At 46.5% G+C, this 13,638-nt stretch overlaps 2 protein-coding genes across 2 annotated transcripts; both read right to left on the reverse strand.

Moving 5' to 3' along the window:
- Positions 1-974: 974 nt before the first annotated feature.
- mcoln1b (mucolipin TRP cation channel 1b) lies at positions 975-8,821 on the reverse strand. The gene is made up of 13 exons (XM_079366457.1): positions 8,418-8,821; positions 7,351-7,598; positions 7,073-7,234; positions 6,440-6,596; positions 5,327-5,408; positions 5,093-5,189; positions 4,887-4,986; positions 4,485-4,591; positions 3,701-3,850; positions 3,493-3,594; positions 3,277-3,399; positions 2,497-2,703; positions 975-1,141 (listed from the first exon to the last, which is right to left on the reverse strand). Exons 1-13 carry the CDS (start codon positions 8,452-8,454, stop codon positions 1,007-1,009), a joined length of 1,707 nt encoding a protein of 568 aa, XP_079222583.1. The 5' UTR covers positions 8,455-8,821; the 3' UTR covers positions 975-1,006.
- A 527-nt stretch (positions 8,822-9,348) lies between these two features.
- Positions 9,349-11,767, reverse strand: trappc5 (trafficking protein particle complex subunit 5). Its single transcript, XM_079367084.1, has 4 exons — positions 11,599-11,767; positions 10,676-10,951; positions 9,724-10,044; positions 9,349-9,691 (listed from the first exon to the last, which is right to left on the reverse strand). The coding sequence occupies exons 2-3, from the start codon at positions 10,943-10,945 to the stop codon at positions 9,748-9,750; spliced, it is 567 nt and encodes a 188-aa protein (XP_079223210.1). The 5' UTR covers positions 10,946-10,951; positions 11,599-11,767; the 3' UTR covers positions 9,349-9,691; positions 9,724-9,747.
- Between the last annotated feature and the right edge of the window lie 1,871 nt (positions 11,768-13,638).

A 13,638-nucleotide genomic window follows, 5' to 3' on the forward strand; every position in this document is an offset into this window, starting at 1 on the left:
TACCGGATCAAAGAAGTCACACGCTGCGAATACGTGTTTGTGACATTTAGTGCATGATCAGTGTGTGTTCTGAGGTTCACCGATGAACCCTTCATCCCGTCCAGCACAGCATGCAGCTCCCTTCATATTGTTAGAATCCTGATTTTTTTTAGCATTATGCTGCAGCCCAAACAGCAGCAAGGCTCCGACTTGAGATGCATTATTCTGCACGGTCACCTGGCTCCTTCCAGCTGACACACTTCATACATATTGATGACTGGCTGGTTGTGCTGCAGGGCTTCCTCGAGGAGCCGTCGTCTTGCTCAGAGGACAAGAACAAAGAGGGACGAGGATCGAAGAGCGTTGACTGAAAAACATCAAAGAAGCTAATGCATACGAGGAGCAGGTAATGATCGCCCCCCCCCCTCTCTCTCTCTCTCTCTCTTCTGCCTCTGCTATGAAGGTTCAGAGGACGTTGGAGTATTTACATAACCATGAGGTGCAACACTTCCTGTCACCTGTGCAGCCATGTGGACAAATGCATGAAAACCCTGTATAGATTTGTGGATTATTCAAGTGAAGACAGGCCTCGCTCTTCCTCAGTGAGTCCGCTGTGAGGAAGGGAGGATGTTGACTGGCTTTGAAAAAAACAAACTAACTAATGTTTCATCTATTATTCACACACTGCAGAAGCAGGTGCAGGTCAGCTTGGCTTTTTGACTGTGGAGGACGTCCTTCGGCTTTCGGCATAAAAATGTAAATTAAAAAAATCCAACTCAAGGACATCGCAGCCTCGAGGTCGTTGAGTTCACTCTCGAGGCATTTATCTTCCCAGCGGGGGATCTGGAGAATGAGGAACTAAATTGCTGCCGGCTGACGCTGGAGTGGAAATAGAGTGTTTTTAAAAATGGGAGAAAAATTCCTTTTTTCCTCACCGAACACACACACACACACACACATACACACTGCTCACTCCCTTTGTGCATGCTCCTCCTCCTCCTCCTCCTCCTCCTCCTCCTCCTCCTCCTCACCACTCACAGCAGCAGAGGAAGGAGCACGGCGAACCTTCAGGCCCGCGGAACTTGCCAGAGCTGGGCGTGTCCTTGCACTCTGCAATGAAGGTGTGCAGGTCGCTGACACACACCTGCTCCTGGGAGTGCGCCTGCAGGGAGACAGAGACACAACACTCAATGAAGCTGCAGAAAATCATACAGAGACCACGAGGCTGCAATCAGAGTTTTTCTGCGTTCTCTCATTTAGATGCTTTTCTAGTCTCTAAGCGGGTCACGCCTTCACATTCACACACTCGCCCGAGGACTCATCGGACTCATGTGGCTGCAGCAGTTTAGACCGTAACACCGGCCGGGGGATTCCTTCTTTTACAAAGAGGCGTTTTCCTTCTTATCACAGTCACACTGTCGACTCGATTTTAAAATCCGGAGTCAGCCCAGTATGAGAGCGAGACGAGGACGAGGAGAAAGATTCTGAGACGATGTCGAGTTCTCGAGACAGGAGAGCCGACTTGAAGTGCTCCAACACTCCACACGCAGTCTGCAGGCTCAGGAGAGCGATGTGCACTTCTACCTGATATTCACTTCATGAGCACTTTAAGCACTTTAACTCTGAAGGTCACTTTCTCCTGCTTTGTTTTGAGCCACTGCTGTTTATGCTTCTCTAAGTGCGTCTCTGGCAGCTCATGTGCAGCACATGAACCTGATGCAGAGAGAGAGAGAGAGAGAGAACGCACCAATGAGACTCCGGCGCCAAACGGCCAGCTGAGTGTGATTGGTCGAGAGGAGGTGTCTGCACCTTCACATCTGTCCTGCAGCCGTGGTGCAGGACGTTTGTTCGAGACATCAAAAAAAAAAAAAGTTAGCATCTCTCTTTGACAGTGAAGGACGAGACAAACGTCCGTATCTGTGAACCTGTGCAGCTTTGAGTTCATATGTGTGAGGGGCGCCGGGAGCTGGTTAGTGTGCGTCCTTCAAACGGGCGTCCCAGCTCTCTCTCTCTCTCCTGATTCCTGACTCTATCGACGGTCCGATCTCCAAATTAAAAACACAAAAAGACCCAAAAAAAAGTTAAGTCCTGACTCATCCAAAGTCTAACGCTAAGACGTCCTTTCCTCCCTCCAGATGTCTGATCTAAAAACGTGCAGGAAGCATCAGAGACACTTCGTCTCTGCCTGAGGAGCGTCTCACACTCGTTGTCTTCTCCTCTTCTTCTTCTTCAGCTTGTTTCGTGTGTTTTGCAAGGAAAGGAATCAAGGAACGTTACTTTAGGAATTCAAAGCTCTTTTTTTTTTCTCTCGTCTCGTCGTCACCGGATCAGCACCTGTAAAAGCTGCCCGGTGAGGAGGAGGAGGAGGAGGAGGACTAGGAGGAGGAGGAGGAGGAGGAGGAGCTTACAGCCATTTTAACATGCAGACACTCACACTGATACGTGACAGTGTTCATCATTTTGTGTGTTTTTATCGAGCGTTTTCGTTTGGTGTGGAAGAATCTGAGCGTTCACTACCATGATGGTGTCGTAGGCGCCGGTGATGAGTGCGATGAAGAGCGACAGCACCATGTAGATGAAGAGCGAGATGAAGCTGTAGAGGTAGACCTGGCTGAAGATCCACACCATGGCGCCGCTGTGCTCCATCTCGGAGAAGGTCACAAACATGTCGTCCCCGTTGATCAGAGAGAACAGACACTCGGACACCATGGAGAGGGAGCGGAACTGTGGGAGGGAGAGAGCGAGGAGAGAACAGCTGACCGGGGTCATGTGACTTTTTTAACCCTTTCAACTCTGCAACCTGAGCCGACGTTTGCATTGCTGCTGACTGTGATGTCACGAAATATTTTCAAATGATTCATTTTCAACGTTTGAGTCGTGGATTGAAAAAATAAAATAAAATAAAAAATACACTCGTCTTCTCATCACATTTCGCCCAATCAGCACGCTCAGAGTCGGCACGTAGACATCTCTGTAAGTAAAACTTAGTGCATGCATTAACAAAGGGACGGACCGTCTGAGCTTTTTGCTTTTGTGAACTTTTATTTGCTTTATTTATCGTGTGTGTGTGTGTGTGTGTGTGTGTGTGTGTGTGTGCGTGTGTGCGTGAGCGGTTCAAGCCCAAACAGAAACATCCTGATATGATTCACATTAAATGAACGTCAATTTTCCTCCCTCATCTTTTATTCATGACGACAAAAACAAAAAGAGACGCCGGAGGGCAGTTTATGTGACATAAGCTAGAGGTCAGAGTGTGTGTGTGTGTGTGTGTGTGTGTGTGTGTGTGTGTGTGTGTACCTTTGTATGATACGGCCCCAGCACGATCCATCCACAGAAGCAATATCCCAAATAAATAGCAGCTGCACATAAAGAGAAGCGGATGACGTTGGGAAAAGCAGCTCTGAGGGTCACGATGAGGATCTGTGGAATAAAAGCAAAATCCAAGCACGTCAGATTAACGTGTGTGTGCGTGTGCGTGTGCGTGTGTGTGTGTTTTCAGGATGTTTCACCTACGTTGTATTTCTGAAAGAAGCTGAGGTAGCGGATGACTCCGACCCACACCAGCAGGGTGGAGGTCCCCAGCAGGATGCCACAGATGTCGTACGATGAGATAGTCTGCGACGAAACAGCAAACGGGTCAAACAAAACAACGCGGCGCTGAAAGGAGCGTTCCCACGTGAGCTGGGGGGGGGGGACGGGGGCGATGGGACACCTCTCTCACCTTGGACTCGATGCCGATCTTAATGAAGCTGCCGATGATGGTGAAGGTGTCGCTGATCATGAGCAGGATGTACCAGCCGTTGATGAACTCCATCCGGTCCCCCCAGCTCACACCGCGGTCCAGCCGGTGTTTGAAAAACTGCACGTACTCCTGGTGACACGAGAGGACACACGCTTCATCTGTGACTCCCAAACGTCTCGGATCAGTCTCGTGTTCGGTCTCGGTCTCGAGACCAGTTTTTGAAGGTCTCAGTCGCGTCTTGGACTCAAAAGGATTTACACGTGATCTTGTCTCGGTCTCAGGCGGGGCGGACTCTGGATTTTGAGCCGCTACCTTCCCAGTGTGAACGACACAAGATCATTATTTTACTGTGATATTTATGGTCCTGGTCTCAACCTGCCCTGGTCCTGGTATTGGTCCTGGCCCTGGTCCTGGTCTTGCCTCAGTCTTTATGCCTAAGTGTCAGGATCTCAACCTGCCTTAGCCCTGGTCCTGGTCCTGGCCCTGGTCCTGGTCTTGCCTCAGTCTTTATGCCTAAATGTCAGGATCTCAACCTGCCTTAGCCCTGGTCTTGGTCTTGGTCCTGGCCCTGGTCCTGGTCTTGGTCCTGGCCCTGGTCCTGGTCTTGCCTTAGTCTTTATGCCTAAATGTCAGGATCTCACCCTGCCTTGGCCCTGGTCCTGGTCTTAGTCCTGGTCCTGGTCTCGATCAGTGTGGTCTTGACTACAACACTCCCTCAATCCCTCACCAACATATAAAGTGAGCGTTTGGCGTGCTGTCTTACGTTCTGCAGCAGGACGCCTCTGACGATGGAGCGGCCGCACAGCAGCAGAGACAGCAGACACACGATCGCCACCAGCACGTCGAAAAACTCCCGGGCGTAATTCTCCGCTGTCACAGGAGAGGAAGAAAACTAAACGTGTAAAATGTCACGTCAGGGTGAGTTTGCCCTGAGCTCAGGCTCATCCCCCCCCCCCCCCCCCCCCCCACACACACACACACACACACACACACACACACACACACACACACACACACACACACACACACACACACACACACACACACACACACACACACACACACACACACACACACACACACACACACACACACACACACACACACACACACACACACACAGTGAATGTCTCCTGGTGTGAAGCGTCCAGCGTGGCGTCCTCACCGTGTCCTTTCACGTTGGGGTCTCTGCACTCCTTGATGGTCGCCTGGTTCTTCAGGCTGATCTTCACTTGGCCGCTGTGAGCTCTGTTGTCCATGAGGATCTGGAAGAAACACCAAAGACAATTCAGATTTCCACGGCGGGACGTCAGAGCGAGTTCTAACCGGTTCAACAGAAACCACAGAGGGGAGGGGGGGGGGGGGGGTCACCGTGATGGCGAAGGTGTAGCAGTCAGGGATCTCGTTGTTTATGATGGTCTGGATGTTGATCGCTTTCAGCTTGAAGTCGATGGTCACGTTGATCAGCCTGGAGAGCAAAAACACAAAACAAATCAATGAGAACAACGTGAATTTAGAAAATAAATACATTTTAAAAATAAATAAATAAATAAAACTTTTCTGATTTTTTTTTTATGTGGAAAAAAAATAAAAAAATCATCTGACTTGTAGAATTTGAGAGTGAAGTTCTTGTAGTCAGCGTTTCCTGCATCAGAGCTGTAGTTCAGCGGGTTTATTCCGATGCATTCTGGAAACACATCGGAAAATAGAATTAGAGGAAGTCAAACGAAATTTAAAAAAAAACAAAATCACATGAGGACTTTTTAAAAGCAGACAAAAACTTTTTCCACATCATGTGAAGCTCAAACCGCATTTCTACGCTTCACTTCCTCAAAGACTCCCCCGGCCTCGTCACACAAGGCTCTGCCAAAAAAACCTAACCAAGACCAAGACCAGGACGAGCCGAGACCAGAGTGCTCCGAGACCCAGACAAGACCAAGACTGGGACCAAGACCAGAGTGCTCCGAGACCCAGACAAGACCAAGACAAGCCAAGACCAGAGTGCTCCGAGACCCAGACAAGACCAAGACTGGGACCAAGACCAGAGTGCTCCGAGACCCAGACAAGACCAAGACTGGGACCAAGACCAGAGTGCTCCCAGACCCAGACAAGACCAAGACAAGCCAAGACCAGAGTGCTCCGAGACCCAGACAAGACCAAGACAAGCCGAGACCAGAGTGCTCAGAGACCCAGACCAGACCAAGACTGGGACCGAGACCAGAGTGCTCAGAGACCCAGACCAGACCAAGACTGGGACTAAGACGAGACCAGAAATGTCACTGAAACTGAACTAAAGTTATTTTGTTTTTTTCTCAGTAATGGCGTCAAAAGACAGCCAATCAGTGACGTTCTTGACCGGTCTTGATTTAAAATCCAGAGTCTGCACAGTCAAAGACCAGACCCAGCAAAGATGTTCTCTAGACCAGTCTTGATGAATCTGGTTTCCTACAACATTAGTTACTGCTGAAGTATGTTCTTACAAACTGGGATCACTGAAACGATCCGCCCGGGTCTGTGGTTCGGAGCAGTCCGGAAGCAGCCAGCGCCGAGTTATGACAGAAACTATTTCAAGCTTTAAAAAAAAAAAAGTAGGCCACGGTTGCCGGGCGCTTCTTGACACATTTGGAGCAGGAACACGATGACTCACTGACACGACCACATCCTGAAGGGACGCGTGCGAAACCAAGCCCGGCTGCTGGTCGATGACGCTCGTCTTACCGGTCTTGACGTGCGGGTCGATATCGAAGGTGTCGTTCACGGGGTCGATGGTTCCCTTCTTGAAGTACCTCTGGCAGAGAGAGAGGGCGCTGTCATTCGCACTGACGCCCAAAACATAGGCGTACCGACCCAGAGAGATCTGAGGGAGAGCCAGGTACTGAGGGGGAAGAGAGGAGAAAATAATAAAAAATCGAAGTCGAGGCAATAAAATGTTTCCTTTAGTTTAACAAGTTTTATGTTTCTTTGTTTGTTGATGATTTTTTTTATTTTGGATTTCCACCCCCAGCCTAGAGCTAAACTATGGCACAGGTCGGCCATTTTTATTCACGCTAGCAAAGGAGTGATGTCTCTTGGGAGAACTCAGGGGGGCGGGGCTTATTGCATTTAAAGAGACACACACACCAAAACGGAGCGTTCAGAGAGAGCTGGTTCCTACAGGGTCACAAACCTCCTCTGCTGCTTGACTCATGTTATATTTGGACCAAAGCTCAGAAACACAGATGTTTCATTTAGACCACAGGGGGGACTGATTGATCAGGTGGAAGAAGGACTAATAATATGTCCTCTTTAAGTTTCACAAAAATTCTAATCTGTGAGTCTCGATCCTGCAGGGACTCGTTCACGAAGGTCTACCTGCTCGACGGCGAAGTGGATGTGGCTGTAGATGCTCTGCTGCGTGTGCACGGCCTGAGGAAGGTTGTCCTGGAAATCTTTGAGGAACAGATGTTTGAAAGCAGCCGTGTTCTCCTGTTTAAACGTCCACACCATCTGGTTAGTCAGACCGAACAGCACCAGCTGAAAGGCAGAGTCAGGGACGACAAAGTTTATACAGAGTTACCAAACACTGACATGCATTAAAAAGATAAACAATATTATAATAATAAAGAATCCCTGCGTGCATCTGTTCCCACCTGCACGGTCACAATGATGATTTTGAGCAGCTGCAGGCCCAGTTTGAAAGGTTTGCGTCCCTTGGCGTGGTATTTGTCACAAGGGCTCATGAAGAAATATTTCAGCTTCCTCCTCAACGCCTCCTCCTCCATCTCCTCCGTCTCCTGCTTGTTGGACGGGTCAGAACACACCAAAACGGAGGGACGAGGGTTCGACAGAACATCGCCGGACCCGCAGCTTTGCTCAGCAGAAAGGAGCCGATCCTTCTCTGGAAGTGTGAAGCAAGAAAATCCACGATTATAGAGAGATGGGAAGAAGTAATATAAGCCACCGTCACTGTTCAGTCATTATAATGGGATGAGAGAGGCGCTGCTTGTCCACAGGCCCTGAGGGGCCCCTGACTAGTAGGGGGCCCCTGAGGGTTTTCAAACTTAAACCATAGCAGTAACCTAAAATGTGTACATTTCTGACTGACAGTAGTGAATCTTTTTTGAGGGGCCCCATCTTACAGCACTAAGTGTCATTGCATTATTGCAGTAAAAAAAAATGGTTTGTCAATGAAAGTCAACCAAGAGCAATGACGAGGAATTATCCGTTTATAGCACAGGAATAAAAAGAAACAGGGAACATAAGGAAGAGGAGTTAACGTTGGGACGCTGGCCGATGAATGCCGGTTTGTGATTTACAGAATTGTAGGTGTTACGGTTTATAAAGTGACCGAGTTATCTGGTGACTTTCAGCAGTAAAATCAGATAAAGAAGTCAGGAGTGTACTATGAAGGCTCTTTTTATTATGCTGTCATTAAATACAGTCTTAACACGGATTGTTGACATCATAATAAAAACAAAACAAAGAGGTTTTCTTCAGGAATTAGGACACGGAAGTCTTCAGTGTCACCAGATAACACGGTCACTCTTTGCAACGTAACACCTGCAGTCTGTAAATCACATCCCGGCGTAATGACGGAAAACGTGACGGCAGGAAACAACAGAAACACACACAGCCTGTTAAGGACACACACATTCAAAGCCTGAGAGGAGACATGAGGCAGTAAAAACATGACAACATGTTGTTTTGATTGACAGACCTGTGGCGCTGTCCTCCGTGTGTCCTGAAGACGACATGGTGATGCGTTCACGTTCACGCTGAAATACTGTAAACGAACATTATCGGAGCCAATGTCGAATTAATCCCCTTAAAGCTCGCGTAATCACATTTAAAAAGGGATGATGGGTGTCACACTGAATGGATGACACACAAGGTAAACAGACCGCAACTTCCGGGTGATCGCGTGACTGCATCACGTGACTACTCCTCGTCTTTTTTTTGTCAGGGATGATTTTAAAATGGTTAAATTGTGAATTTCTGGGATTTAAAATGACTCAGATTCGCGACGTGGATTTATTTTAAGGATGTTTTATTTTAGATGAACACATGATCACCAGTCACACATTCATATAGTCATTTTAATTACAAGCGAAGATGTGTTTTTTAAAGGGGACATATTCTCCTCCTCTTCTTCCACCTTTTCAATCAGTCCCCCTGTGGTCTAAATGAAACATATGTGCTGAGCTTTGGTCCAAATATAACATGAATCAAGCAGCAGAGGAGGTTTGTGATCCTGTAGAAACCAGCTCTCTCAGAATGCTCCGTTTTGGTGTGCGTCTCTTTAAATGTAATGACCCCGCCCCCTGGAGTTTTCCCAGTATACGTCACTCCTCTTTAAAGACTTAAATTAATGAACCTGCGCAAAGTTTTACTCTAAGCTGGAGGTGGAGTCCATGGGTGGAGATACAAAGGGAGGGTGTTTTCTTACCAGAATCAAACTTGTGATGTCACAAACTGAGAAAATCTGAGACAGAGCATTTTTCTCTGTGTGGTAAAACTTATGCAGACCAATAAAGTACTGGATGGATTTATTTCAAATTGTGTGGGTTGATGTTCAAAAACACTGCAAAGTGTTTCCCTCAATGAAAACGTATTCTGTTTAAGTGTCAGAATAAATCACAAACAACATCTCATGGTGTATTTTCATTTATTTACCCTTTTTGCTTTGTCATCTCCTCTAAGTCAACACACACATTAAATAAAACGACACAAATAGAAGGAAGTAAACTTGGAGATAAAAATGAATGCAACGTTTTCTAATGTTAGCCGTATATCTCATAGCTGATTTTTATTTACAGTTAAGAAACAAGAGACGCTCCGATCACTTCTTCACTCCACGTTTTTTAATAGAATCAACGAGCTGCAGGGTTGTTTTTGGCCTAAAGCGCGGCACACACTCCGGATGATTTCAGCACGAGTCGACGTGTGTGTGTTTAAGATTCTGTTCGTGTGCAGCTTTAGTTTGGTCCGGTTCTGTGCAGCAGGATTTCTCTTCACCGCGTCAACAATCAGCCGCCCTCGTCAGCCTCTTATCTCCCGTCCAGAGCTTTGTCCCGAGCGATGACCGACTCGTTGAACTTGATCATCAGCGTGGTGCCTTTGTGCCAGTGAGCCGTGACTTTGGCCGGGAAGCCGCTGTGCGTGAGGATGGCCTCCACGATGCCGCCGGTGAACGCGGCGCAGTTCAAGCTGCTGTTCTCTTTGGGCACGGAGATGTACGCGTTGATCAGCGGCTCCTTCTCGATGATGTAGTACGTCTTGTCGTCGTCGTTGGCCTGCTCCAGTTTGTCGGCCTCCTTCCCGAATAACGACTTCCACACGTTGACCTGAAGGAGGGAAGGAAACGCCACGTTAAAACAAAGATGATTAAAGGTGCTGCTGGAGGGGAAGCCGCACCACGACATGGGAGGCGGGTTGTAAGCGAAACATCAACGTCGCCCGCTAATAAAGAAGCAAAGAAGAAAATCTCGATGCAGTAAAAAAAAAGGGCAACAACGAAGGACGTCCTGCAGAGGTCGTCTGTGCCTCCAAGGTCGTCCATCGGGTGGGGCTACATCTCCCGATGGACGACATTAGTTACATAAAGAAAACATAAAACAGCCTTGTGATTCCTCCCTTGAAATCCACGGGATATATATTAATTACCGCCGTTGCACAAGAAATGACAACGATTCTTTCGACCAATCAGCAGAGTGCAGAGTTTATAGCTCCACCCTTTAGGGTCACATCGATGTGCCTCGCACCCCGTCAGAAGGGCTTTAATCTCAGAGATGTCTTCCCTTGATATCTTGGAGAATCCGAAATGTTTTGGAAAAAAACCAGCACTTGCCTCGTGAAGATTTTCATGGATGCAAAGAAAGAAACGGCGAGCTGCAGAGGAATCGCCCCCCCGTTAAAAGTCAACATCAACGACATGAACTCAGCTCCGAAATGAAATATAAATATAACCTCCTTAACCTTGATGAAGAGCAGCATGTTGAGCACTTTGGTCTCCCTCTTGCCGTTCTTCTCCCTCAGCACCAGCACGTCCAGCATGCTGGCTCCCACGCTCTGACCCATGTCAGCCAGACGAGTCTGCAGCTCGGTCACCGAGTACACGCGGCTCTGACAGTACTGCACCATCTCCGAGAAGAGGAGGGCGAACGCGCTCACGCTGACCTCCGTCTTCGGTCGAGTTAACGGCCGCTCCAAGATGCTGGACTTCCCTCGAGTGAAACGCGTGTCCATTTTCTCCTGGAAGGAGGAAGAGAGAGTGTAAGGTTAGTATCCTCGGACACACAGACCCCCCCCCCCCTCCATGCACTGAAGGCAGAGAACACTCCCCTACTGTTTAACATGAGAAAACACACATAAACTCACTTTACGACAGCCTGCATTGAATTTGTGTAGCGTCTTTATGTCCTGTGTTTTGTGTTTCATGTTTCCTGTGTTTTCCATGTTTTCAATGATCTCTTTAGTTGTTTTTTTTTTATTCTCTTGAAACATCAGGACAGAGTCAAACTCACTTTGATCACTTTAATAATAGCATACAGTTATATTAAATATCATTTAGATTATAAAGGGTTAACACGCCTTTAATAACCGGAAATGAAGTAAACAAGAACCTGACTTACACAAAAACTCTATTCTGTTTTATTTTTATTTCTTTACTTCTGTTCTGCGTTTTTGAGCAACGACAACAACCGAATGTCCCGCTGGGATTAATAAAACAGAAATGTATTATTTATTTTATTCTGACACAGTGACTGATTGTTGTTGTTGTAAGCTAGCCTGTTAGCTAAACTAATGACGTAATTTGTAGTGTATTAATTTAAAAAATAATCCTTCTAACATCAGATCCAGCTCACAGAGAGTCTGAAGAACCAGAACCAGCACCACACCTGATCAGCTGATCGTTATTAGCCGTTAGCTTCTTAGCCAAAGTGCTCGCACGCGCTGACATTGAACCTCTGCGCGAGCTCTGACGAAAACGGAAACACGCAGATTTCAAAACGCACGACGAATGTGGAAAACATTCAGACACTTTCACTGAATTTAAAAGATGTATTTAAAGATGAACGAACCCAGAGAGAGAAAGCTTCAGTCCAGGATCTTTTTCTTCTTCTTCTGTTTTAATTCACACCGAATAAAGACAAACACAGCGCCACCTACCGGGCCGGAGGACACCTACGAAAATACGCAATATGCGAATTAATGAGACATAAAAGAAATCAGATTCAGCCACTTTACAGCCCTAAATTAACTCAACATGTTATTTGATTCCTGATAGTTTTTCACAATGTTTCATACCTTTTGAACATTTTTTGGAAATATTTGACTATTTCATTAATATCTCTTCCTGAAAAAAAAATCATAAAACTGCTCATGCACCTTTTTTTTTTACGTTGTTTTTGTGCAATTGTCTTTATGTTTTGTCCAAAATGTCTTTATTTAAATAAAATGCAGAATTAATAATAAAACACTGATTGTTGTTTTCAGTTGCACTCATCACAACACTGGGCGAGAAAAACAAACTTTACCCAAATGTAAACCTCTTTAGTCATGCATGTCACTCTCAGTATCAGTGTGTTCCCTTTTGTCTTGTGAATTCCCATCATCTATCGATTAGAGTGTTTTGCAGTAACTACAGATGTAGATCTCTGAGAGTCTGCAAATTGCATGTTCAACCTTCTGCAATGTACTTTCCAGCTCACGGCCAACTTCCCGTTCTCGTCCTCATGACCCTGCTGTATGTGCATTAAACTGGGAGGTTTGGTCTCCACAATCTGCGCACTTCTTCATCGTGACATTTACAACATAGTCATTAACACACAGAAACAGGACATGCATTAAAAGGGCAAACAAATAAACGTGAAGACAGACTTCCGTCTGTGCAACACAAAGTGAGTCACGGTGGTGGAACTTCCCGAGCTTTGCAGCCTGCTTGTGTGTATTTTCTAAACTTGAAAACCAACATGCTTATTGCCACACAGAGGACTGCCAGTGATGTGAACAGCATGTCATCAGAGTGACAGATTGTATTCCCAGGATGTTTGTGTAAACTGCAGCACATCAGAGACGCACACAGGACATGACTGAGATTTTATGCAGAACTTGAGAATTTTTCAAAACTGTCCGACATGGTGTTTGTACACGGGAAGACCTTGAGCCGCGAGGTCAAAAGACTCCGCTCCGCTCACGTCGCAGGTGTCCGTTTCCCACGCGCAGACTGACCACAGGCGTATCCGCAGCTCGTCTACATGAGATTAGAAACGTTCTTTGCGTGGGAGCTTCTATAAATGAGAGGCGGCAGACGAGGGGACGCACAGTTTGAGATTTCTCGAGCTGAAGGTTCAGGATGGAGAGAAGCTGCTGGAGACACGTCCTGGCTCTGCTGCTGCTTTGTGTCAGCGCCTGTGCAGAAGGTAAAGACAGTTCTCATGACTTTATCTGCTCCTTTAGACTACAGCATGTTTAGGATTCAGTTCATATATTTAGACAGTCTGTCTGAGGGGAAGATATTGAGGGTTTTTTTAATCTCTTTTTGTAATATTTTGATTTTTTTGTAATTTGTTTGGATTTTGTTTTTTCCACGTCCTTATCGTCTACATGTCACACGCAGCATGACGTCAGCTTTATATTTTGTCCCCAGTTAATCGACTCCTACGGTCAGTCGTTCATTTGGCTCAAAGATCCTTCCAGTTAATTTGAGTTCTTTTGCCTATTTTTCAGTTGCCTCACCTTTAAGCGCTCTAATACCTCGACATAATCGACCTCCTTTAATCACACTGTCGGAGATATAATGTACTTTTCCTCTGTTGATCATTTCTTATGTCTTGCTCCTGATATGGCTTTAATATCATTTTTGATCATTTGCACATGGGAGTGGTTTTTACCAAGCAGAAAACTCCTGTGTTGTGAAATGAAGCCGATGCAGAAGA

The sequence above is a fragment of the Symphodus melops genome (genome assembly GCF_947650265.1).
Source record: "Symphodus melops genome assembly, chromosome: 17".
Taxonomy (NCBI): Eukaryota; Metazoa; Chordata; class Actinopteri; order Labriformes; family Labridae; genus Symphodus; species Symphodus melops.

Coding starts and splice junctions, on each gene's coding strand:
- mcoln1b (XM_079366457.1), bottom strand. CDS start 8,454: ATGTCGTCTTCAGGACACACGGAGGACAGCGCCACAG. Junction 7,599..8,417: donor CACGGAGGACAGCGCCACAG/GTCTGTCAATCA, acceptor TCACACTTCCAG/AGAAGGATCGGCTCCTTTCT. Junction 5,190..5,326: donor TTCACTCTCAAATTCTACAA/GTCAGATGATTT, acceptor TTTGCTCTCCAG/GCTGATCAACGTGACCATCG.
- trappc5 (XM_079367084.1), bottom strand. CDS start 10,945: ATGGACACGCGTTTCACTCGAGGGAAGTCCAGCATCTTGGAGCGGCCG. Junction 10,045..10,675: donor ACATGCTGCTCTTCATCAAG/GTTAAGGAGGTT, acceptor TCCCTCCTTCAG/GTCAACGTGTGGAAGTCGTT.